Source organism: Mesoplodon mirus (genome assembly GCF_964341445.2).
Source record: "Mesoplodon mirus genome assembly, chromosome: 16".
Classification (NCBI taxonomy): domain Eukaryota; kingdom Metazoa; phylum Chordata; class Mammalia; order Artiodactyla; family Ziphiidae; genus Mesoplodon; species Mesoplodon mirus.
Genome location: NC_138992.1, coordinates 56,869,491 through 56,896,788, shown reverse-complemented (window position 1 = coordinate 56,896,788; position 27,298 = coordinate 56,869,491). Strand labels below are relative to the sequence as shown.

The window sequence follows — 27,298 nt, the reverse complement described above, 5'->3', positions numbered from 1 at the left end:
TAGAGGATTTGGGGGAGACATTGCATTGTGTTGGCACCTACTCTCAAATGGTTTGGGAAATACATTATTTTTATTGTCATTTCAACCTTTCTTTAATTTTTGAGATTATTAAAAGAAGGCAAAGAAAGAGAAGACCCCTGAGTCAGGTAATCCTCCCTTTCCTGGCGACTCCCATAGTTAAAAGCTCAGTTTACAATGGTGGTCAGTTTTTCAGTCTATTTGTGCTAATTTCAGTTACTAACAACATAGCATCTTATTTTCTACTTGAGGTTTTTGGATTTTTCCTAATTATGCTTTTGCTTTTTATTCTATCAAATGTCTATGAATTTGATAAAATCCTCGGTATTAAAACAAAATCAGTAAGATTCATAAAAATAAAGTTATTGGAGAAATTTATAAATTTCTACCTGCATTCAAATTGGAGTAAGTTGGCAAGAAATTTATAAGGGGAAAATACTATAAGGAGCACTCCCATTCAGAAACTCAAAATGGTTGCACGTGTTTATCCTGTAAGAGGTCTGTGATGAAACAGCAGGATGAAGGCTGTATGTCCAAACTTAAATGCAAGCTTTTAAATCACCTTTCATGTCAGGCCATGTAAGGACTGGGCAATTCCATAAGTAAAGTAGAACAATTCTTATTTTCAATAATTTCTTAGGTCAACACTTAGAATAATGAAAAACTTATCTTTAACTCCAAGAAATCTGGACAGTTATTAGTTAAAGCAAATGTGTTGTCCTACTGGCCTACACCTGGTTATAGACAGCAGTACGACTTCAGAAAACCCTGGACACGGAGTGGACTTTCTAAATGTAGCTTTTTCTTTCTATAAAGGTGTTTTACAAGAATGCTATCTTTTGTGAAAATGTGGCCTTTATAAAGGGTACACAGACACTAAGGTCTGTGACTTTTAGACCTAGAAAAGATTTAAAGTATTTTCTTAGCCTGGGAATCCACATTTTAGAGGTATAGAAAGAGAAACCCAGTGAAATTAAATATTTTGCCCACCATAAAATGGCAAACAAGTAATAATGACAGCACTCAAGACTCTGTCTTCTAAATCCATTAAATGCAGCATAAATAGATTGCAATAACTGCTTATTTTCATTGTCCTCAACACTACATTTCTTCTGTGCCTTATCCCTCTTCTTTTAAGAGGGATGACAACGTTATCTACAAACTTTATCTATAACTAAGTTTTTTTAATTTTGCTGTTTTGTAACTCATTTTTGAAAAATTCTGTTTCTATGTTGAAAATGTGTAAGGACATTTACCTTCTTCTTGAAACACCTTTGCCTGCATTTATCACATTTTATTGTTGAACTATTGTGTAGCAATAAGTACAAAAGCACGTCTTGTAGAGGAGATAATGTTAGAGGCAACAAGGTGTGTGTATGGGGGGCGGGGTTAGAGTTGACATATCTTAAGGGAGATGAGGAGAGAGGGAAGAGAATAGAAATTTTATTTATTTGAAAAAATATGATGGCAAGTTAGACAATGTTTGGCTAAACTTAATACAATATAGCTTTCCTTAACTTAAATTCTGGGTTAACTTCCACTGTTTACATTGCCACAGACTAGGGAATAAACAAAGCAAAAAGATTTTTGGTACCACAATTTTGTGTTAATTTCATAAAGATTTCTACAAGACTTTTTAAAAATAAATTGAAACACGAAAGTCTTGTCTTTAGCTTATTTTCCCTGCATGCTTGCACTTTAATAAGTTGATAAATGACATTTAAACTCAATAGTTATGATTAATTCTGTCCCACAATTTTTAAAAGCACTGGGGATTGTGTGCGTGTGCATGCGTGCACCTTTACAACCAGTAAAATAAAGTTCTTGATCAAAAAATTATTATCATTTAGACTACTGAATAAAATCAGATATGATAGAGGGGCCAGCTGTTGGTAGGTTTAAAAGTCACTCTAGGTGATTAATTCATGCAGCAGTGTTGCAGGTCTCTCTTTAGATGAAGCACTTAGAAGTATAACCAAGCATGCCTCTAATTTCATATCTGAGACCTGTTTTGTTTAGAGTTCTTTGGCAAGTGCTTGCTCTATGTGTTTTTATAGTCTCTGGTTGTGCTATAAAAATATCAAAATTATGAATTAACAGATATGCAAAAGTGAAATCCTAGAAGATAGGATAAACATGGAGTCCTCTAATTATCACTCAGATAAGTTTGGTTGACACAGAACTGGGAATCAGATAAAGACATTAATAATTCATAATGCTGAAATTAAAATCTTCTAGTTACAGTACAAAAGAAATCCTAATTTGTACCACAAGGTAATGAATTCAGTACTTTTCATTTGTTAAATATTTGCTTATTACCCTGCACCGTGCATATAACACTGTTCCAAAATTTGGAGGGCAAACAGGAAAAACAGAAACTCTCTACCCTCAAGTTGTTTATACTGTAGTCAGTGAAATTTCTCTACTTTGAGATCTTTTAATTCCTCAGTTCATTGTAACATCTTCTTCAGATGAATTGTTTTTTATTTGTTAAAACCAATGTTTAGCACTTTAAATAGTTTCTTCAATGTTCCTGATAGTGAAATAGAGTCATAATGCTAATTTCCAATACTAATTATAGACTTGATAGGAGAAATGCTCAAGATTGATAGTAAAGTGATTTCGATAATCTACAAAATGTCTTGAGGTTTCCCAGATAACAACTTGTCTCACAGACAAAAATGCACTTATTATTTATATTCCAAACTTATAAAAATTTTTGTATTTTAATCATACAGAGATTTTACAACATCTTTTAATTCACATTTTAAGATATTTTCTTCAGTAGATTATCTCATTTTGAAACTATTGATTTATATATACATACTACGTAAATATTAGTATATATTTCTCAATGTCTAGATTAGTGCTTTCTTAACTACTTAAATTTGTTTAATTCATATTGTTGTTCTTCAGCATTTCTTTTACTCACTGGAGCCTATTCTACTGACTTCAAAAAACCTGAAAAATCTGAAAATCCCATTTAAAGTAACTGTATGGAAAATCTTTAATATAACATATAATAATGGTAGAGAAGAAGAGTATTTAACATTGTGCTGAAGATCATTCCAGTAATAAAGAGATTAGTCAATAATTCTAACATTCAGACATATCATAAAAATGAAAAACATTAATCATAATACTGAGCAATGACATTTTAAATAAAGGGAGATATTTAATATTGTATAGGAAACTAGTATCTGCAAAGCAGATAAGTTGGCAATGATTATACATATATTTAAAATATGTTGAAACAGTCATAGACAGTTTTTCTTTTTGGCTGAAAAGAGGCATATTGAAGTGTTTAAGTACTACTTCAACTGGAATAGATATTTAGACACTATACAGAAAACACATGATTGCAGAAGAGCAGATATTAGCAGGTGTGTGAATGTGTATGTCTTTAATTAATGCATTCTCATTCATTCAAAAAGGAGAAGAATGCCAAATTTACTTTAAAGGTGGCATTGTGATATGTTAAAGTTCCATTCTTAGACTTTTGCTGCTGTTGCTGTTCCTTTAGCATTCACCAAAGAGTACCGTCCTGTCATTTATCCAAGTTAGAAATCTAGAAGCAATCCTAGGGTTCTCATTATAGGGTCCCCTACCTTCATGCTCCCCACTCAATAAGTAACAAATACTTCGTTCTCCTGTATAGGAAAGCTCTCTCCAATATACACCTGCTCTGTCACTCTCCGGGTCCAGCATCTCTGCCTCAGCCTCCCATTGAAGTCACTTCTAGTTCATTCTGTGCAGGGCCATTTTTAAACCTTCCTCAGTCCTAGGCAATTGCCCTTTTAGAAGCTTTACCCTAAATGTTATCAAATGCATTAAAATGTGCCCAAGTCACATATCCAATATAATTTATAGATAACTATATGAAAGCTGAGTAACATTGATGTTGTAGTAATATTAGTTGAAAATATTAATTACACAAGTTTTGATCTCAATTTTGCAGATTTTTTTTCATATTCTGGAGCCATTCTTTTCAGGTGTCAAACAATTTTCTAAGTCCTTCTCAAACTCCTAGTCCCTAGTGAGTGTGCTTTTACTGTCACAGGGTTGAACAGCCCAGACAGCAAGATGTCTGAAGATGAAGACCATCACATGGATGAGTAAATCAGATATGTGGAAGTTGGAATGCAAAGTGTTTGTAGAAAAAAATATACAAATCAAGGAAGAAATTGCAGTGTCAATTAATATGATGTATATCAGATGATAGTATTAAAAAGCCAGGTTCTGTAGGGATGTCAATAAAATATCACCCTACACAGCAATGTCTCAACACCACAGTATGTGAACTGCTTACATATTTAAAAAAAAATAGGGATGGCAAATCATCAGCAAAAAAATTAAGTATAGTATGTTTCAAAATTAATGTTGGAAAATGGCAACTGGTTTTGTAAGTGGTTAAATCACCTATCAGTTTCATGACAGTATTTCTAAACCTTTAATATTCCATCTTTAAAACTGAGATAATGAACATTCATCTTCGATAAATTTGTTGATGAATTTAAACTATACAATTCACATAAACTTCTTAGTGTTGTATCTGGCAAATACTTGATATTTTTGTTATTATTGATAAATAATTAGTAAACAATAGCTGTTTTGTTATTATGGTTATTATTACAACTTAGACCAGACCAGAACAGACCAGAAAATATTACTGAGATTGATTTGATCCTTCATTGTGCTTTTAAAGATGGAAAAGTTAATAATGAGTTACTTTGAGAAGAAATGTGTCGATGTTCTAACGTCCTTGCAAAAACTAAATATTTATTGGATGTAGAAAAAATAGTCTTAGTTTAATGAGAAGGTATAGATTTTAAAAGTATCTTGGACTCATAGAGAGCCAGAAAAGGAGATTAAACAAAGGATTTAGAAAGTATAATATAATAAAGAACAGCACCAGCTCTGGACTCTTTTTTTTTTTTTTTTTTTTTGTGGTACGCGGGCCTCCCACTGCCGTGGCCTCTCCCGTTGCGGAGCACAGGCTCCGGACACGCAGGCTCAGCGGCCATGGCTCACAGGCCCAGCCACTCCGTGGCACGTGGGATCTTCCCGGACCGGGGCATGAACCCACGTCCCCTGCATCGGCAGGCAGACTCTCAACCACTGCGCCACCATGGAAGCCCCAGCTCTGGACTCTTAATGCTTTTGTGGTTTTGATGTGAATAAACCCAGGTTCCCATTCTGACATCAGTACTACCACTCACTGTGTAAGACATGGTCAAGTCGATTAACCTCTCTCTGCTTTAGTTTCTTCATCTGTAATGTGCAAGTAATATTACTTGTCAGTTGCCAACCAGCAGTACTTCTTCAGCTAACTGACTGTCTCAGCAGGGATGCTGCAAAGATTAGCTAATAAATGATTTATAAACCTTTTGAAATATTAAATAAATGATGTAAAAAGCCTTAACAAAAGAAGGACAGACAAATCATTCCATGCATTAATTCGCTACTTTAGTCATATATATTTTATAAAAAACTTAAAAAGAGGTAACCTTCCGTAAAGTGAAAATAGGATAGATTACTTGGAATTCTAGAGTGCTTTTTGTTGCTGTTATTTAAAAAAAAATCTTCTGTCATAATTAAGAATACACAGAAGAGGGCTTCTCTGGTGGCGCAGTGGTTGAGAGTCCGCCTGCCGATGCAGGGGACATGGGTTCGTGCCCCGGTCCAGGAAGATCCCACATGTCGCGAAGCGGCTGGGCTCGAGAGCCATGGCCGCAGAGCCTGTGCTCCGCAATGGGAGAGGCCACAGCAGTGAGAGGCCCACGTACCGCAAAAAAAAAAAAAAAAAAAAAAAAAAAGAATACACAGAAGAAAAAGTATATTAGAGGAAATGATTACAGTTCACCTCTTTATATTGATGATAAGTATTATGAGACAGGAAAATTAAATGAATAAGAATAAAGAAACATGCTTTCTGAGCTATCAATACTTTTACTATTGACAATGGGATAACGTTGACAAATTTACTTTACCAATAAAGATCTTGAGTATGATGATTAAAAATAAATCTACAATATACTTTTTGTAGATGTAAGAACAACATACAAAGTCCTGTGTCAAGCATTCTGAGGGGACTCAAAAATCAAAGACCCAGATCTCAAGGAACATATAATATAGGAAGAAGAGCAACATGAAAATAATTAATTCTTGCATAGTGCCAAATTAAATAAATATTATAATAAAGTTATTTATTTTACCTGGAGATGGGGAGGTGTTGTGGCTTATAAACTGGGTTTGAAAGATGAGGAGGATTTTGTTGTCATTGGGAGAGAAGGTCACTCCAGGTTGAGAAAAACAGCATGAGAAGACCATTAAGAGAACACCAGAGATATAGCAAGTGTTTGCTATGATCTAACTTAGTATACATGGGAGAGATAGTATAGGGAAAAAAGCTAGTAAATTAGGTTGGGTTCACATTCTTGAGGGCCATGCAAATAAAGTTACAACTATGTTTTGAGGGTTCCCAGGAGCCACTGAAGATTTTTGAGTATTTCATGTTTAATAAAGTTAATTCTTGTGAAAGTGTAAAGGGTAACTTGGAAAAGGATAAGTTTAGATAAGTAAGTAGTTAGCCTATAATTGCAATAGTCAAGAAAGAGATGATGATGGGACTGACCAAAGAACGGAAATGAAGAATACTTAAGAAGTATTGAATGGATAGAATTAAAACAATGAGGTTTGAGAATTGATTAGATGGGAAGAATTAGTGAGATGGAAGTAATTGAACACAATTCTAAGATTTCTATTAATATCATGGATACCTAAGAAAATACCTAACTAAGAAAATAGTAGTAATATACACTAAAATGATAAGGATAATAAATAGTTTGGGAGTGGATGTAGAGATGCAGCAAAGAGATTCCATTTGAACTTACTGAATTTGAGTTTTTAAGGACAAACATGGGGGAATATCCAATAGGCAGTAAAAATTCCTAAACTACGCTTCAGAAAAATATCAGGTCCCCAAATTATAGATTTGATAGCCGTCTATACACAGTTGGAAATTAAGACAATTGGGGTAAATGGGGTAAACCAAACAGAACATAAAGAACAAAAGAGAGAAAATATATTATTTAATAGTTAAGTGAGGGAAAGAGCAAGAAGAAATATAAGAAGATTATGAGGGAATCAAGAGTACAGTTACTATCAGAGCCAAGGGAGAAAGATATTTCAAGAAGAGAGGAATAGCAATGTAAAATGTTGTACACAATTTGATATAGATGATTACTGTGAAAAGCCTATTGACTTTTGTGATTAATCTGTAATGGTTTTTCTCTGAGAAAACAAGTCTGGTAATTGATAGATATGTAAGTTAAATTGCAAAGGAATTAAAAATAAAACATTGTAAAGGATGCAGGAAAATTCCTATCTATCTCTTTTTCTGTAAGTTTGAGAGTAAATGAAAGTAAAAGGTGAGTGACAAAAAGAACAGAGCTAAAAGATGAAATATATTTTATAACAGGGAATATGTAAATAATCTTATAGGCATTGGAGAAGCAGGGAGAAGAAAGACTCCGGAAGCACAAGGCAAGATTGAAGGGAAAATAACAGGAGAGAAGATAGAATCAAGAGCACCAGTCAGGTATTAATGTTGGCAAAAAGACTCAAATAAAAAAAAATGGCAATTTTGATGTGATGATAAAGAAACAGCAATTGAAGGAATTTATGTAGGATGACCTTGAAATTCTCCATAAATTCATTAGGCAAGATTTTCTATGGAGTATAAGAATATGAAATACAAGTGAGACTTAAGAAACACAAAACAATAAAGAAATTGCTGTTTTTAAGGATGGTGAACGGGTCAGCCAGAGATCAACAAAGGAATTTATGAATAGCTTTGAGGTCACTTGTTGCCTAATTAGACAGGGAAAATATTTTCTTAAGATAACCTGTGCTTCTGGCTTTATAACATTTTTAGGCTTAGATTTCTCATTACAAAGTTTTGATATGTTAAGCACTGTGGAAAGAAAAAAAAGAAAGGATTTGAATCTGGGCTAAAGGAAGTTTCAGAGAAGAAGTTAAGTAATAATACAATTGACTAGGTCATGAATTTACAAAAACAATATGAAAATGTGCCCATGTCAAAACAAGGAAAAAAATATATATAATCTTGAATGAAGGCATAAGGATTGCAATTATGACATTACTGGGGATCAGAGATGAATTGATGAAGAGAGAGAAGATTGAGAAGAATAACCATTAGTATCAAATGTTGGAAATTTTTGAACTTGAGAATTTTTATTATACACTGAAAATCGGGGAAGAAGTGACGAACTCCCCCCAACAAATGTAGATAAGTTATTATTTCTAGTAGTATTAGTCAAGAACTTACTGTGAAAACCATCAAAGACAGCCTATTTTTTCTCATATTAGGCAAAATTTATTCTAGCAATATTTTGTGATTTAAAAAGTCAATGCCTTGGGGCTTCCCTTGTGGCGCAGTGGATGAGAGTCCGCCTGCCAATGCAGGGGACACGGGTTCGTTCCCTGGTCCGGGAAGATCCCACATGCCACGGAGCAGCTGGGCCATTGAGCCATGGCCGCTGAGCCTGCGCGTCCGGAGCCTGTGCTCCGCAACGGGAGAGGCCACAACAGTGAGAGGGCCGCATACCGCAAAAAAAATAAGTCAGTGCCTTGGATTTAGAACAAAAGAGGGCTTGACTTCACAGAGTTAATATGTGTTGGCATCATTCTGTGATACAACTCAATATATGAGATTACTTTTTTTTAAGTGTGCTTTTGATAGGACACTATCCAAACTCTTCTAAAGGACAATACGTGTCCCATTATACCAAATGGTATTCTAGAGCATGCAATGTCATGACCTGGCACAGGATTTATAATTATGCCTTAACAGAGACTTCCATGGAAATTTTCAAATTGTTGCTATTAACAGGGAATGGTTCTTGATTTCTTCTTTGTTGCCACTTACTCCAAAATGTGATTAGAATATAGCCCAATTCAAGGAAGAGGGGAACTAAGGTAGCATCAAGTTCTGGCACCCTGTCCTGAGCTCATGAGACTTAATTTGAAGCCCTCTGATTTGTGAGATTGGGGGGTTGTTCTTAGAAATAAGCTATTAGATTGTTTGTAAGCCTGAATTAGATAAATAAGTAATATTCTTATACAGGAAAAGAAAAGAGAAAAAGATAGATAGTATTGTACTTAGCATGGAAATAGCTGATTATTTACAGAATATTATAGGAATCAAAAACTTGCTTAGTTAGGTTCTTTACAAAAGGGTTCCCTTCTATAATCCATAGTGTTTGTCAGATAGCTTCCTGTTACTGTGTAGATCAACAGTTCTTAAAATTTGGTCCCCCAACCCCTGCATGTCCCCAAAACCCTTTCAGTCATTCCCTGAGATACTTTCAGTGGATTCACAAGTTTAAAATAATTTTCATAATAATACTAATGCTATTTACCTTTTTCACTTGGCTGCCATTTGCACTAATGGTGCAAAAGCATGGTGGGGAAAACTGCTGACACCTTAGCATGAATCAAGTCAGTAGCAGCAAACTACTAGTAAGCCTGGTATTCTTCACTGCCACACACTCAGAGTTAATATTTTTTAAAATGTAAGATGTACCTAAGAATGTACTTGATTAAGGAGTAAAAATGTACTAATTTTGTCAAATCTTGACCCTTGAGTAGAGGTCTTTTTAATATTCTGTGTGATGAAATGGCAAGTCAGTGAAGATGTACCAAACTGCATGGTTGTCTCAAGTAAGTACTTGTGTGACTGCTTGGGTTGAGAGCTAAATTAGCCACTTTTCTCATGAATCACCATTTTTACTTGAAAGAACAACTGACAAGCAAACTGTGTTTTTTTTCAAATTTGGATATTTGGCAGACATTTTCTTGAAAATGAACAAAGTGAGCTTGTCACTTCAAGAGAAGCAAAATCCTACTGTATCTGTTGCCAATGATAAAATCTGAGTTTTCAAATAAAAATTACAATTTTGGAAAACTTATTACCGGCCCCTGTGAACTTGTCAGTTTCTCAATTCTTAAAGAATTTTCTGTTGAGATAGGTGGCATTACTAACAAATGTGACATTGTATAATGAAATAAGCTACTATTTGGAAATTTTGCATAACCTAGTGAACCAATATTTTTCCAAATGACCAATACCTGATATTTTTAAAAATACACATGGGCAAAGGATCCATTTAAGTTGCAAAGTAGACAATGGATTTTAATAAAACAGTAAGGGAAGCATATTGATATGGTTTTAGATTCCACATTGCAAAATTTAAAAATCCATAATTATCTGAAAAAGCTATTAAAATTCTCCTCACTTTTCCAACTAAGAAATCTGTGTGAGGCCAGATTTTCTTCATATATTTCAACTGAAACAACATATTGAGACATTGAATTCAGAAGCAGATATGAGAAACCAGGTGTCTTTTATTAAGCCAGACATTTGCAAAACTAAGTCAGAGAATTTCAAAATGTAAAACAATGCCATCTTGTCACTATTTTATTTTGGCTTTGGAATATATATTTCATTTCACTAAAAATATATTATTTACTGAAATGTAATGGGCTTTTTATTTATATTTTAAGTGAATTAATAAATATTTAAAATTTACAGTCTTAATTTCACATATGGTAAATATTGGCAGATATAACTATATAAACAAAATCTCATTCGGGTTCTCAGTAAGTTTTGATAATGTAATGGATATCTGTGACCAAAACGTTTCAGAAACACTAATGTAGACCAAGTCTTAAGCGCATAGGAAACTACTCAATGACTTTTAGCAAACTTCACATGATTTCATAAAGTAACAATGGAGAAGTCATGTAACTGCATTTGTAATAATGGTAGAGGAAGAATTTTCCTTCTCTTTTAAAAAAAATCATACCATTTATATTAGAGAGAAGACTTCAGTGCCTGCTGATGACATTCTCTCCATTCTTTCTTCCAAGTCTGTGAGTCTCATTTTCATGTGTCCCCATTTACAGGAGTAAAATTAGCATGTTATCCAGTCACCATTTGGTTCATGACTCAATGTCACTATAAAAATCATTTAAGCAGCTTCATAGACCCAACTTCTTTTAGAATACATCTATGCGGACACTTCAATTTGTTTAATACAGGAGACGTAAGTACATACTTTTTCTAGCCTCTTGCAGTCTATCTAAATCTATAAATTATGCTAGGGTGAAATCTGGTTTATTCTCTCAATTTGTGTAAATGATATTTAAAAAGATAAAGGGCATAAATAAGGGAAAGACCAACACAAATTATGAATCTCAGTTTAGAAATCCATTATACATACAAAACAATTTTAGAATACCAATATACTGTTTCTTTTGTTAAAGAGGGAAAAAGTGAGACGTTTTTAAGAAGAGGGAAAAGAAAGCAAGGTTATTTCTTAGTCATGAATTTTGATTGGATTTTTAGATATCAATATTTAGAAATTTATGCTTTAAAATTTAATCTAATTTTAAATAGTACAGTACTTAAATAATAAAGTGTCTTTTCCTCCCTCTAATCAGACTTTGAATATTAGTATAATTAGCTCTTGTATATAACTAGATACAAAAAATAACACCATATTATCTTGTTTATATCCAATACTACCATTTTATCATGTCTAGAAAATTTAATTATAGCAACATAAATAGGAAGCTTTAGTGAAGAGTCAAAGCCCACTTTTGGTACATTTTTCCAAGTTTTATTCTGATTAGTTTATTTTGCATAAGGCCAGAATGTGTGCTAAGTGCTACTCTATTAAATCTCTACCAGCTGCTGACACTTATCAGGCTTTTTTTTTTGACTTTTGTCATTTTGGGGTGAACATCTGTCAGCCATAGTCACTTGGCAACAGTTTCCCCAGAATTTCTAAGCTAACTACAAGTCATCATACAGTGATTATATTGGTGTAAAAGTTATTTCCAATCTCTGGTAGTCATGTCAATAAATTGAAAAGCTGTGTCAAGATGTTTAGCTGAAAGGAAAAAAACATAGCTGCCATGAATGTAAAAATTACTGTTTTTGAGCACCTAATGGGAATTCATTAAGGAAGTATAATCATGGAGAGAGAGAAAAAGATACGGAGTTTATAACATGTATATGTTTTGTTTCAAAATGTAATTATGTATTTAAATATGTGCTATTTGTAAGCTATCGTTCTTTTTACTGAAAATTAAGTTTATTGTCTGGAGAAAACAAATCTAATAAAAGTGAAATAGTACTTTATAATAATAACTATTATAATAATAATTATAATGGCTACCATAATTGAATGCCCAGTACTTTCTATGTTACTTTAGACGTTTACAATAAGATGCACATCAATCTAGCAAGTATATTTCATAAGTGCTTAAGAAGAAAAGGAGTTTACAGAATAATCTATACTCACAATTCTCATTATTGACTTTCACTAAATCCAACTGAAATCTAGATACACACATTTCAAAGGTGAACACAGTATACACATACGTCTCTCATAACCCTGTTTCTTCTTCCATGTGCTCATTACTTAGGAGTACCCTAAATGAAAATTCAAATTAAGTTTTTGGCTCCCCTCTTATAAATAGAATTACCACCATCACAGAAATTAACATTCCCAGATATACAAATCATAACGCAGTACTCCTTTTAATTCATATCTTCTCATGGAAAATGTCACCACTTTTTTCTGTCTCACTCTGATATTTCAAATCTTCTTAAAACTATTATCAGCAAAGTGAATTAGATGTAAACTCCCACATACACGAGTATTATTATGACAGTCTACGTTTAAAAAAATGATAATGGCAAAAAACAAGGAACTTTATTGCAAAATACAGTGTTCTTTATGCAAAACCCACAGACCTGGGCTCAAGTCATAGTTCCGTGTGTTATTTAGCAGTCACTTAACATCTCTGACTTATTTTCTTCAAATGAAAATGAGGATATTTTTGCCTACTTCATAACATTTTTATCAGATGAGAAATAATAGCAGTTGTGCTATTTTTAAAGCCTATGTTTTAGAAAGCCATAAAGAGACTAAGAATGAAAGACAATAACAATGACTTTGAGATGAACTTATTCCTGTAAACTACTTCGCCTTTTTATCAGATATATTTGATAGATATAAGAAGGTCAATGACTGATTCTAAATTTCCACAAAATGTGCCCTTATTTCAAAATGTGACCATAGAAAGAAATCGGTAAAGATATCCAATTCTAAATCTTTAAAGTAGCATAGAAACTAAGTACTGCGTTGGTTAATGATAGTGGAGTAGGTAATGAAAATATCATTATAATAGCACCGAATTACTTCAAGGTCAAAAACTTTATGCGAATTCGTAGCTTACAGACAGGAAACCTGGTAAAACAGAAAGAGTGGACTGGGATTTGAAGACCTTCATTCCAACCACTTAATTAATTAACTATATGAAGATGGATAGATCACTTGAACTATCTGGTCCTCAGATTTTTCACCTATAAAACCTTCCAGAGTTTTAGGATTTGGTGATTTAGTATAACCCAGTGATAGGGAAATTCTCTGTGGCTACTGATGAAAGGTGATTAATGTACTTCTTCCTCATTGTTCAGTTCTATTCAACATATTTTTATTCGGCACTGATTATGTGCAAAAGGCTCTACTAGGAATTCTATGTAGTTAAAATATTAACAAAATGCATTTCCTGTCTTGTCAGAACTTGTGATCGGTCTAGAAGGAGAGGCAACCATGATGCCAGTTAGAATTTTAACGCCCTGTATGGGCACAAATCAAGGCCTGTGGGAGTGCTAGGTGAAGAGATAGGGGAAAGAAGACAAAGAGAAGATGGCATTGGCTGAATTTTGAGGGCTAAATCCATTTCAACAAGTAAGTTTGTCAGGAGAAGGCATTCCAGGTTGAATAACAGACTTGAGCAAATGCACCATCAGAGAAGCTCTGGGAAAACACTGTGCATTTTTCTGTAGCATACCAAGTATGAGAGTGAGTGGTTAAAGTTAAAGCAGCAAAAGTGGGTTCTTCTCAGATTGTGGGAAAGCTCAGCAATAATCCTGGTAAGAGCTTTTTCTATGTTTCACAGAGAATATATATGAGTGACATCAAATAGAAACCAACATGACCTGGCAGATGATTAGACATGGATATCAAGTGAGAGAAATAAGTCAAAATATGCTCCAACACAGTGTATTAATGAAGCCAGTTTTCTCTATTTATGTGTTTTGTTGTTGTCTTACTTTTTTTTATTGAATTTGAAATGTTTGTGCAAAACCAAGTGGAAGTCCCTATTCAGCAGGCAGTCGCTCTTGTGTGTGAGGAGCTTGGGGGGACATTCTAAATAGCAGATGCAGACATTTGTATTATCCATAGTGAGGAATTAGAAGCACGGGGATTAGATGAGTTATTCAAGTAAGAAAGTAAAGAAGGTCAATGACTGATTCTAAATTCCTACAAAATGTGCTCTTATTTCTAAAGATGACCCTAGAAAGGGAAGTCTGTAAAAAATACAAAGGTCAAATGGGATGGAACCAGGATAGTAAGGGATCATGAAAGCTAAGAAAGTAACAGTTTTTCTTTTTTTAAATCAGTACTTACCCACCATGTGCCAAACACTGTGTTAGTCTCTTAAGATACATAATCCAAGTAAATTCTCATAATCTTGAGAACTAAGTATATTTATCACAATTTATAGATAAAGAACTGAGTAAAGAGGGATTAGACATGGCATAACAAGTAAATGGAAAGTCTACATTCAAATACAGATAAGTCTGATTCTTATAATTATTTTGCCTCTATAACTTTTAATATATGCTAGGGGAGAGTTTCAAGGAGAATGTAACTGGCAGTGTCACATGAGCTCAAACAGGATAGACACTCACAAGAACATTTAACACTAAGTGGTTACTTAATGTTAATACAGATCATTTCAGTGATCTATATGGAAGTAGTCTCTGTAAAACATACTATATAAAGGCCAATGGAATAGAAAAATTCTAAAGGTTGGTTCAAGGAAAGTGAGAAAATAAAAGTAGTTGAACCCTTCTGAGAAGTTTAATGAAGGAAAGAGAAGGTAGTGCAAAGATTTATGAAGGTTGAGGAATGGGTATTTGGCTGAATGGTTGGTTCATTTTTTTTTTAGTAAGGAAAGACTTGAACATGCTTATGAACTTAAGGGAGAAATCCAGAGGAGAAAGAAGACTCAAATTATTGAGAAAAAAATGGTTGGAGAAAGGTCCTACAGGACGTAATAGGAAATAGAATCAATAGCATGCCTTAAAAAGAAAGCAGCTAGTTTATCTAGAAAAGAAACAATAGTGACTTACAGAGAAATGTATTTGAGAAAGGAAGAAATGTAAGAGAACTTGCAGCAGATGTCCTATATCTTCTCCAAGAAGGAAGATGCAAAATCACCCCTTAAGGCAGGTAGTGTCTGGTTGTGTGGACTACAAAGGGTTTGGAATCCTTCCCACAGAGAGAAGCCATACGGAAGAGTCAAATAGAGGTGAACAAAAGAATTTCCGTTCAACTCAGAGTGTATACTAATAATAGAGTAAAAATGTTTAGTTGAGCCAATTGGCACAATTTTGTGACTTTTTTGGTAACACTTATCCACCCAGTAATGAGATCAGAGAAAGTGTACCGTGCTGTTTTCCAGGTGAGGCTTAGGAAAGTCAAGGTGATGGTAGAGCAAAGGGACTTCTTGATGCTAATGAGAAGCTACACGAAATGGTGGGCAATTGATCCAGACGGGGCCTAGAGGAAACTAAAACAAAAAGGATTAAAGGAATTAAAGACATGACCAGTGTGAAGAACAGATTCATTGTGAGTAAGAGGAAAAGAAAAAAAAATAGGTGGTTATGGTCACAGAAGGGAATTTCCAAATTCAAGATTCTAGAAATGATATAGTTTTGAGTGATCATTGTTTTTACACTTTCACTTAAAGTGCCATTAATGATTATGTCATCCAGCTGTCCTGCTTTACTTATTAGAAAATGGAAGGCCAGGAGGTCAAGTGATTTTCTGTCACTCCATGACCCAATGTCAGGGACAGGATTAAATCCAGGATCTTCTGAGGAGCATTTGGAAATTTTAAGTAACATGGTAACAACCATTAAATCTTATTCCCATAAAAAAGAATGGTGGATATAGTCAAGTGATTGGAACCATAATATAGTCACAGTAAAGCATGCAGTATTCATATATTTCCTATTTCAAAACTTGTATTGTGCTATTCCTCCCTCTTTCCTCTTTTAGCTTCCTCTTACAGAAGAGAGAGTATAAAAGTTTTCCCCAGATTAAATTAATAGCTCCCTCATTATGCACTGGGAGAAGAACTAAGCTTTAAGGAAAGTGCTACTGACTGCCATCCTGGATTTCACTGTAAATGGCATCAATTTATTTCAGAGTGACAGTGTGCACATCCATGATAGTGTATGGGTTCTACCATTTTATCTTCTTCCACATTTCGTATATTTTGAAAAGACTCCTTTCTCTTGATTATTGGCATGAGTTTTTAATCTTAAGCTATAGTAAAATGTCATTGGAATGTTTAGGAATAGGAGGGAAATTGTGTTACTTGAAAGTCCTGTTTAAACAAAATTAATCCAAGAGAAATTCATTATTCATATCTTAGTATTCATCCCTCTTTTGACCTTCAGGAAAGAATATGAGTTTTTAACATAGAAAAAGAAATGAAAGATTTACATTTTTCTCCCTCAGAATGGGAGAAAATATTTGCAAATGAAGCAACTGACAAAGGATTAAACTCCAAAATTTACAAGCAGCTCATGCAGCTCAATAACAAAAAAAACAAACAACCCAATCCAAAAATGGGCAGAGGACCTAAATAGACATTTCTCCAAATAAGATATACAGAGTGCCAACAAACACATGAAAAAGTGCTCAGCATCATTAATCATTAGAGAAATGCAAATCAAAACTGCAATGAGATATCATCTCACACCGGTCAGAATGGCCATCATCAAAAAACCTAGAAACAATAAATGCTGGAGAGGGTGTGGAGAAAAGGGAACACTCTTGCATTGCTGGTGGGAATGTGAACTGGTACAGCCACTATGGAGAACAGTATGGAGGTTCCTTAAAAAACTACAAATAGAACTACCATATGACCCAGCAATCCCACTACTGGGCATATACCCTGAGAAAACCATAATTCAGAAAGAGTCATGTACCAAAATGTTCATTGCGGCTCTATTTACAATAGCCAGGAGATGGAAACAACCTAGTGTCCATCATCGGATGAATGGATAAAGAAGATGTGGCACATATATACAATGGAATATTACTCAGCCATAAAAGGAAACAAAATTGAGTTATTTGTAGTGAGGTGGATGGACCTAGAGTCTGTCATACAGAGTGAAGTAAGTCAGAAAGAGAAAGACAAATACCGTATGCTAACACATATATATGGAATCTAAGAAAAAAAATAAAATGACATGAAGAACCTAGGGGTAAGACAGGAATAAAGACACAGACCTACTAGAGAATGGACTTGAGGATATGGGGAGGAGGAAGGGTAAGCTGTGACAAAGTGAGAGAGTGGCATGGACATATATACACTACCAAACGTAAAATAGATAGCTAGTGCAAAGCAGTTGCATAGCACAGGGAGATCAACTCAGTGCTTTGTGACCACCTAGAGGGGTGGGATAGGGAGGGTGGGAGGGAGGGAGATGCAAGAGGGAAGAGATATGGGAACATATGTATATGTATAACTGATTCACTGTTATAAAGCAGAAACTAACGCACCATTGTAGAGCAATTATACTCCAATAAAGATGTAAAAAAAATGAAATGAAAGATTTATATTTGATGATCTTTTGTTATTACATGTATCTCATATTCTACCTTGAAAATATTTTCTTCATTAAGTCTGTAATTAAGTATGCGTGTTATCAGGTCTGTTTGGGGAAACTCACTTTCATTGTCCTTTGTAATTTTGAAGATTTTATTTCAAAGTTTCAGTCGAGAAAGATTATTATTCCTCCCAAGGAATGACTTACCAAGGAGGCAACAAGGGACCTGTCCTCCTAGACTGGGAGTGGTATTTGGTCACTGGCATTGTTTAGAATTGCTGGTGCATGATGATAATAAAAAGCAAACTGGATTTTGGTCAATTTCATTATTGTTCTTAGGTTCTCTGCAAACAATGCCCTTGCTTACTGCTTATCTCTAGGATGGAGCACTTCCACTCCACCTCCCACCACTTTGTTATGCTACTGAGCTCAAGTTCTTCTTTCTGGAGTTGAAGACTGACTAAGATGGTATTAGAGAAGGAGAATTTTATGATCTAAACTGGGTGTCCACAAACTATGGCATGCAGGCCAAATCTGGCCTTATGCCTATTTTTATAAGTTTAGTTTATTACTTTTATTTAATGTATTCTCTTTGAGTACTTTTGTCATACAACCATAGAGTTGAGTAGTTGGATAAAGACTATATACCCTCAAAGCCTAAAATATTTACTATCAGGCCCTTTACAAAAAATGTTCCCTGACCCTTGATCAAGAATCAAAGCATTGGGCTTCCCTGGTGGCGCAGTGGTTGGGAGTCTGCCTGCCAATGCAGGGGACGCGGGTTCGTGCCCCGGTCCGGGAAGATCCCACATGCCGCGGAGCGGCTGGGCCCGTGAGCCATGGCCGCTGAGCCTGCGCGTCCGGAGCCTGTGCTCTGCAGTGGCAGAGGCCACAGTAGTGAGAGTCCCGCGTACCGCAGGAAAAAAAAAAAAAGAATCAAAGCATTACTTGCTTTGTGGACATGTAAGCAAGACAGTTATTTCACATCCATATTATAGGCCAGTAATTTAACAAGTGTCTTTGTTAAATGTTTACCATTGACCAACATTATATTTACCTATTAATTTTTCTCTGTTTTGTAGCTCCTGCTATGTGGATATTTGTTAGCAATGACTGATGTGGAAACTACATATGCAGATTTTATTGCTTCAGGAAGAACGGGTAGAAGAAATGCAATACATGATATCCTGGTTTCCTCTGCAAGTGGTAACAGCAATGAATTAGCCTTGAAATTAGCAGGTCTTGATATCAACAAGACAGGTGAGTCGTTTGACATCCATCTCTATGAACATGGAATGATTTGCAGCACTTCACTAAGTAGGATTAAGTCATGAAAAAACACCCTTGAAAGTAACCTAATAGAAAGTTATAAACAGTCTAAGGTAAGATAAAAGGCAGGTACTAATCTCTTAATCACTCCCACTCTGTTTTTAATGACTGCACCTTACATGGTTTCCCACTCAAATGCAGAACCCTTAATCTGATTTTATTAATGCAATCAATAAAACACATGGGTTTTTTTTTTTAATCCTAATCTCTATAAAAGCTCTGAAATATCTTATGTAGAACATTTAACAAAGTTGGAGCTCCTACCTTTGACAGTTTGGCCACCTGTAACATTTAATAGCATTAGATATTTAACAAGATTCACAGATGAGTCTGACGGATCTTGATTCCAAGAACCATTTCAAAATAAAAGGGTTTCCAGGACCATTTTTATTGATAATGGAAGTAAAATAGTCTACTACATAAATAAGTCTTAGGTAAGAAGTTCTTTTAGTTTTCCTTTCATGATAGACTGAGATTGAAAAATTTGTCTTACTATTGGGCCTTGAACTCCTACCCACCAAATCTAACTTTACCAATGAAAAAGTAAAATAAGTTTGACATGTCAAAGTACTTCTGAAACCCCTGATGGCTCTTCCATCCATAGCTTTTGCAAATATCAAAACTGAATGTATTTCACTGAAAAACATTTGTGCAAAAAATAATCTTTAAAAGTAAAAAGGAGTTCACAATTAAGGAACCACAGTGTTATATATGTGAAAAACACTGGTCAGTTTCTGACTCATGGTAACAGCTTGATAATTCTTTGCTATTAGAATTTTCATGGCAAAGCCTTCCAGTTATTGGAAAACTGAGTCAGAGTATATATATATGTATGTATGTATATATATATATATATATATATATATATATATATATATATATATATGTTAATGAAATAGCTCAGCAACATTACCTTAAAACACCTACTACTGACAGAACTTTATTCAATGATTACAGGTCAGCAGGTCATAGACTGGTCTTTTAAAACTCAGGTTGAAAATAAAACTTTAATAATCACTTCCATGGAGTATATAGACTGATGCATATTTTAGGTTTCGTTGTTTCTCTGTTACTACCAGGAGTTAATTTTCAAAATAGCTCTGAGAAAGGCTATAGGGAATTATTCCAATTTGGTGGCATGAAGTAAGTAAATATAATTTTTCTGCAATCTTTGAGAATTTACTAACTTTTTTCATAAAATTTGTGTTTTATATGAATACTCTATTTTAAATAATCTGCATTAATTTTAGCCACTCTTACTATGAGGACATGTTTATTCATAGTGCAGTTTAATTTCTTCTTTTTTTGTTTTCACTGAAATTAAGACCCATTAACCTCAAGACCTTTCTTATACAAGAGACTATAGTCTCTTTTTTTCTTTTTTTTTTCAAGTAGGTCTGTGTCTTTATTCCCGTTTTACCCCTAGGTTCTTCATGACTTTTTTTTTTTTTTTAATTCCATATATATGTGTTAGCATACGGTATTTGTCTTTCTCTTTCTGACTTACTTCACTCTGTATGACAGACTCTAGGTCTATCCACCTCATTATAAATAGCTCAGTTTCATTTCTTTTTATGGCTGAGTAATATTCCATTGTATATATGTGCCACATCTTCTTTATCCATTCATCCGATGATGGACACTTAGGTTGTTTCCAGCTCTGGGCTATAGTCTCTTAACATAGTCTATTAGACTATGTTAAAATTTAAATAGGTTGACATTTTATATTAATAAATAATTTTATATTTGATATTAATATGTTATAATTAAATAATTTAAAATAATTCAAATATCTTTATGCTTCCAGATGTATTCTTTTTCAAATCTTTCTACATGTTAATTGCAATTCTGTGGGCCCTGAAAGAATTTTCTGTTTCTGTTCAAATCACAAAATCCAGAATAAGGCAAAGTATAAACAGCACTGACTTTATTTATTATTCTAAGTACAAAGAACTAAAAGTAATAACTGTACAATCAAAAGTCTAAAACATAAAAACTAAAGACAACTGTACAATGGCAAATTAAATATCAGGGCTTCCCTGGTGGCGCAGTGGTTGAGAGTCCGCCTGCCGATGCAGAGGATATGGGTTCGTGCTCCAGTCTGGGAATATCCCACATGCCACGGAGCAGCTGGGCCCGTGAGCCACGACCGCTGAGCCTGCGCGTCTGGAGCCTGTGCTCCACAACGGGAGAGGCCACAACAGTGAGAGGCTCGCGTACTGCACACACACACACACAAAATTAAATACCACTAGCTGAGAATAGTGCGGGACTTCCTTTGTAATTCCTGAGTATTTCAGCTTCTATTTAAGTTTATGCTCAGCAATATTGTTGTCCCGTGTTTATCTTGACTTGTTAACAAGCATCTATTTAGCCACAGCTCTGTGTTTGCAGCATTATTCTGAGCCCTGAGAAGTATCTCTGGATACCTAGAAAGTCCCAAGCCCCATGGGAGTCAAGATCCTCATCTTTTACTTATGCAGTCACTTTCATCCTTAATATTCTGCTGTCTTGCATCTGCCCTAATATGACTTCATTCCTTTGGTTACAGAGCTTCTCCTATTTATCAATTTTTCATTTCATGCTAATCTACACGTCTCAGATTCAGGCCATCTGCATACCTCGGGGGCTTGTTCATTTCTCTAATAGTGAAGATAGTACATGAAAATTCTATATAATGCATCATGATATTCTTGGAACCCCTTTAGAACAGAATATGATTTTTATGTGGAAAAACTGCTTTCAATTTCCCTAAAGTATGGTGCATGGTGAGGTGTCTTGTGTGTACTTGTTAAGTGTATAGGAGAAATTACCTTCAACTTTCCATCTGGATAATGGACAGCCTACTTACCTCAATTAATTTGAATTATGGTAATAAACTCTTAGCAAAAATTAATATAACACACATTATTGCAACACCCCCAAATATTTTGTCCACTAAGCCATATTGGTCGCTTAATAACAAGATAACACATGCAAATATTTGCATCTTTGAATCAAGAATTGCCTTCAGCTTGCACCCAGGTAAAGTGACCTAATATGGAGAGAAAGCATTGTTTAATTTTAGTGTTGATATGGATGAGATTGTTGCTAAGGGTACAGTTATGAAAGTGGTTTTATTGGATTTGTACATATGTTCTGTAAGGGCAGGCCAGAGGCCATCATAACTATTTGACAAGGGACTAACAAGCTGACATAATGTCCTTCCACTGTTGCTTTTAATTTAAATTAATTAAACCTATGAGAAGTCAGCTAGGTTATCATCAAGTGTTCAGAACAATGTAAAACGTAATTTTAAAATATTTCTTAATATAAGGTAGTCAGACATCAAAAGGTAAACTTGTTCCCTACTTCTGATTTCTGCCTAAAGACACATCTGATTTCTGCAACCTATGAAAGCACAAGTGCCATGCCATGACCTGGCCATGAGATTTCCCAGCTATTATCAGAAGCATAGAGCATCACTAACCATTCTAAAAATTCAATTATTATTTTGTTTTAGAGCCATGCTGTTCCAGAACCAGAATTAGCCCTTGAAACACTTAAGCTGTTTTCTTGATGGGGAATTGATTACCAAGGAAATATACTTGTCTCTATGAGAATTTCAGACTTGAGTATTTCTGAAATTTCCAATATGATATACTGAGAGTCAGTAAATGTAAGCAATCATTTTTATTTTGCCTTTATCCTTTTTTCTGTCTCTAACAGAAGGTGAAGAAGATGCACAGCGAAATTCGACAGAACAAAGTGGGGAAGCCCAGGGAGAAGCAGCAAAATCTGAAAGTTAACACCCCACTTTGATCTTCATCAACAGCTGACAATGTCTCAAATCTCCAGGCCTGGCTGGAATGCATTTATTTCCAAGAGTGAAAAGGGGAAAAAGAAAATGGCTGTGCTGCATTGCAGGAACCTGCTCATTATGTTAAAAATGGGGGCAGAGGCTGTGGCTGCAGACAGACTTTTCTCTACCTCTGGCATCAGCAATGGTTGAAATCATGTGGCTTGTGTTTGGATGTCATTTTTGTACGGATCCTTTCACTTGACCATATGATTAAATGCTTGTAGAGAGTAGCACCGACCTAGATGATGATTCTTCCTGTAGCATCTGGCCCCTCACAATGTCAGAGGATTTAATTGTGTCTAATCGCAAAGGGTTGGTTGAACCCCAGAGTTTAAATATCTCTGGCCTAAGTATTCACCCAGTAAAAGAACCATCCAGAAAGCACTGTTTTTAGCATTATGTATCTGTGTGTTCCTGCTGTGTTATTTACACTGTTTTGTATTATACAATATAGATGCTCAGCACTGTCCCCTTCTTTGATTGCTTATGAAAAACAAAAATGATGTATGTTACTGTGAATTTTTATACTACTCATTTTTAAAAGGGCTGCCTAAAAATTCTGCTCCATAGTGCGGTGGTGTGCACAGGATAGAACACACATTTTTTTTTTTTTTTTTTTTTTTGCGGTATGCGGGCCTTTCACTGTTGTGGCCCCTCCCATTGCGGACCACAGGCTCCGGACACGCAGGCTCAGTGGCCATAGCTCACGGGCTCAGCCGCTCCGCGGCATGCGGGATCTTCCCGGAGCGGGACACGAACCTGTGTCCCCTGCATCGGCAGGCGGACTCTCAACCACTGTGCCACCAGGGAAGCCCAGAACACACATTTTTTAAAACTTAATCTTTCCCCTTAATGCACAGCTGATGAATTAAGTCTAACAGATTCATCAAGACTCCTTTGCTTATTATACAGGCACTTGAAAATATCCATTAATGTTAATATTACCTGAATTCAGTCTGTTTGGTGTCTACACAGACCAGAATTCAAACTGCAAATTTTGTCTTATTCCCAAGTGGAGAACTTTTTCCAACGAATGTTTTTATTTCCAATTATGAGGATTTCTGAGAATTGGGGAGGTGGGAAAGAGAATACAAGATAATACTAAGCATGGGAAATATTTTCTTCTATGGAATCAAATTTATCACAGTGCTGTATGATACTATTAAAATTTGGAGGACAACTTATCTCCACGGAGCAGCAAAAGATGTAGAAAATGATCTTGCAATCATGTGGACACCAATCACAAAAGTAAAGCCCTTGTGTTGTGTTTTTCATGTCTTTTTTCAGCCCTATCAGATCCAAATGTTATTATGCACTTTCTAATGTTTGTAAACTTTTACTAATAATTAGTGTGAATTACATTCTGATACAATAATAATCATCATTAGAAGCTGACAAAATCCTCATTAGTACTGTTAGTGGCCTCTGCTGTGTTTTGACATCATGGTTCTTATGTGGAAAGTTTCTATGAGCTGTGTAATCCCACTGGTCAGTATTATGAAATCATTTCTCAGTGGTAATATATAAGGCACCAGTAATATGCCAATGGCTCATGAATTACTGGACAAATGGCAGGCAACAGGAAGACCCTTTGCAATAAAGACCCCACTTAACTGTCCTTGAGGTCTTAGATACAATCCCATGTGAAGTAGGTTAAGCAGCATTTCAACAGATAATCTATACGGATATACCAGGAACTCAGCCCTCCTTTGTAGTTACATAAAGGATGAAAGGTAATTCTGCCCTCATCTCCCTTTACAGTACTTTTTGAATGAGTGGAATAAGGGCATGGGTATCACATCGTCCTCAATCACATATTACTAGAAAAAATGTTAACAGTGTGAGTCTTTGAGACAATAGGAAAGATTAAATTTTTGAGTATTTCCTTCTGCTTAACCCAGTAGGATCCAAAATGTCCAGTTAATGTTCAAACAAATCCACCTATTAATAGACTAGTCTATTAATAGACTCGCAAGTGGGAAAAGAGGTTCCTGGGGCTATTTTAGACAATTTCTGCTAGTCTATTTAGCACATCCAACCCATACAATCACTTTTTAATATTCTTATTTATTATCCTCATAGCTTTCTTGTGATTCTAGGTAAAGTTCTCTTCATCCTTAAAATTGTGGAATTCCAAACTGATGTCATGTGATTTTGTAAAGTTTAGGACTAGTGCTGAGTATATGTGAAGGATTTATATTCCTGTGTGATATACTATTATTAATGCATGTGGTATCATGCCTGTCTTTGAATATATAATAGTTGCTAAATTGTGAAGTCATATGGAGCTTTTGAATTATTTTTGACCTCTTACTGCTACTTTGTCTGCTATATTCAAATCCAGAGGTATTCCCAAACCAGAAAATAAAAATCAGCTTTCTAAAACATTCACATCCTACAAATGTTGTTCAGCAAAAGTCCATAGTATCTTCCAAATTTTATCATAATATCTTTTACTTGCAAGTCAGTAACATACAAGGAATTGAATTTTTAAGGAGAGGAGGAAAGAGTAGAAAACTAAGACACTGATTTGATAATACACATTGAATTCCTGTTAACCAACTGACTTTATGCTATTCACTTCACAGCACATATTATCCCATTTAATCCTCAAACAATTCCATTAAAGAGGTAGCGTTATTCCATTTCATAAATAAGGAAATTAAGGCTCAATAAGGTATAACTTTTACAAGCTTGAAAAGCTAATAAATGATGAATAAAATGTAAAACTGTGTTTATCTGTCTCCAGGGAGCTTTCTACTGCACGCGCCCTAAAGTTGAAGCCAATTACAGAGCATGTTTATCTGGAAGGGAACTTTTAGAGATGGACTGGATCAGCCTCCATATTTTAGAGGAGGAAACTGAGTCCCAGAAAGGGCAATTGTTTTTCTCAAGGTTACCTAGATGAGCAATGACACAGATGTGAGTAGCACTTTTATCTGAAAAGTAATAATAATAAATTTAATTTCAACTTATTTTTTTGTGTTATACTTCCCAGAAGACATTTTTCTGGCATGGAGCCTGTAAACTTAGCATGGTTCAGACTTTTTATGCTCCATGCTACTCATTTTGTTTAATTAGCTAGAAATTGAAATTTTCCATCTTTCAACTTATTTGCAACAAGTGTAAACTTTTCAAATTTACCTTTAATCAATTGTAAGTATCCTATGCTGACATATTGATATCATAAATTCATAGAAATGTTTTTCCAACAGATAATAGACAGGCAGCCTCCAATTTTTAGGCAATATCCCCAGAGCTGTGTACTGTAAATGCCCAACACTTGAGTCTTACTCAGGCACAGTGGAAATACACCGTTTTAGAAGATGATTGATAATGGCTGTTTCTCTTCAGAGAAGCATTAAGGGGTAAAGAAATGTAACAGCGGGCAATAGAGTTTCTGAGTGAAGCCAGTAGTAATAGGGTGAAAATGTATGGTCATCAAGTGAAAACAGGAACGGATCTATGTTTATGATGTCTTAATAGGGCCTAAATTGTTCTTTAATTGCAAGTGGCAGTCTCTGAAGTCATTTGTGAGCTTGTATGACTTTTGTATTTAGCAATGTTGCATGCTCACATAATTGATATTAAAAGTAATACATTTTTCTGAAATGTACACAGTCTATTAAGAGTATTTATTGAACACACACTATGTACTTGATGCTCGGGAAAGTGTTGCAGGTAATAAAGGAGAAAGCCAAAACTCAGCCACCCTGTGGTGGACATACCCAGCATTCCAGCCTCATTATTCCTGGCCTCTACTCCAAAACTTTTCACTTCCGTTCCACCCTGGTAGCCCACTTCCTGGACTTTATCACCTACCAGAGCCATCCCACCTCTCAAATAGTAAACTCCAATGTCACTCCTGTCTTCTTACCTGCTCACCTGTAGGACAGTGATTTTCAGTCAGAAGAAAGACAGGTGTTTATCAGTACCCTCCAAAAGTCTTTACAATGCTCCCTCCTCCCCCTGCACACACAGAGATATGAGCACTCTCTTCCCCTTGGAAACATTCCCTGGGATACTTTCATATCTTTTTTTTTTCCTCCTACCCTCACCTCCACAACTTGAGAACCACTTATCTAGAAGAAGTACAAGGCTTCCTGATGCACCCAACCTGTTCACTGAAAAACTTTAAAACGAATCAACAAAAAGGAGTGCTCACAGACACACAGGGTTTTACTATATTAAGGATAACATCTTAGAATAGAGGAGCAAAGAGTTTAACTCTTTTTTATCTTAGTGTTTCTCTCTTTTCAAAATGTTACTGTTGCCACATACAGGCAGTAAAGACCAAGCAGAGACCAAGGCAGGGCTCA

General features: G+C 35.1%; 1 protein-coding gene across 3 annotated transcripts in view; it reads left to right on the top strand.

Annotated features, from left to right (window-relative positions):
* PKIA (cAMP-dependent protein kinase inhibitor alpha) overlaps positions 1-26,713 on the top strand; it is a 99,140-nt gene extending 72,427 nt beyond the window's left edge. For all 3 annotated transcript variants that reach the window (XM_082601751.1, XM_082601749.1, XM_082601750.1), the window contains 2 exons: positions 18,892-19,069; positions 22,847-26,713. In XM_082601751.1, the coding sequence (XP_082457877.1) occupies positions 18,919-19,069; positions 22,847-22,926 (231 nt within the window). In that variant the 5' untranslated portion in view covers positions 18,892-18,918 and the 3' untranslated portion in view covers positions 22,927-26,713. The remainder of the gene's footprint in view (positions 1-18,891; positions 19,070-22,846) is intronic.
* Positions 26,714-27,298: the final 585 nt, after the last annotated feature.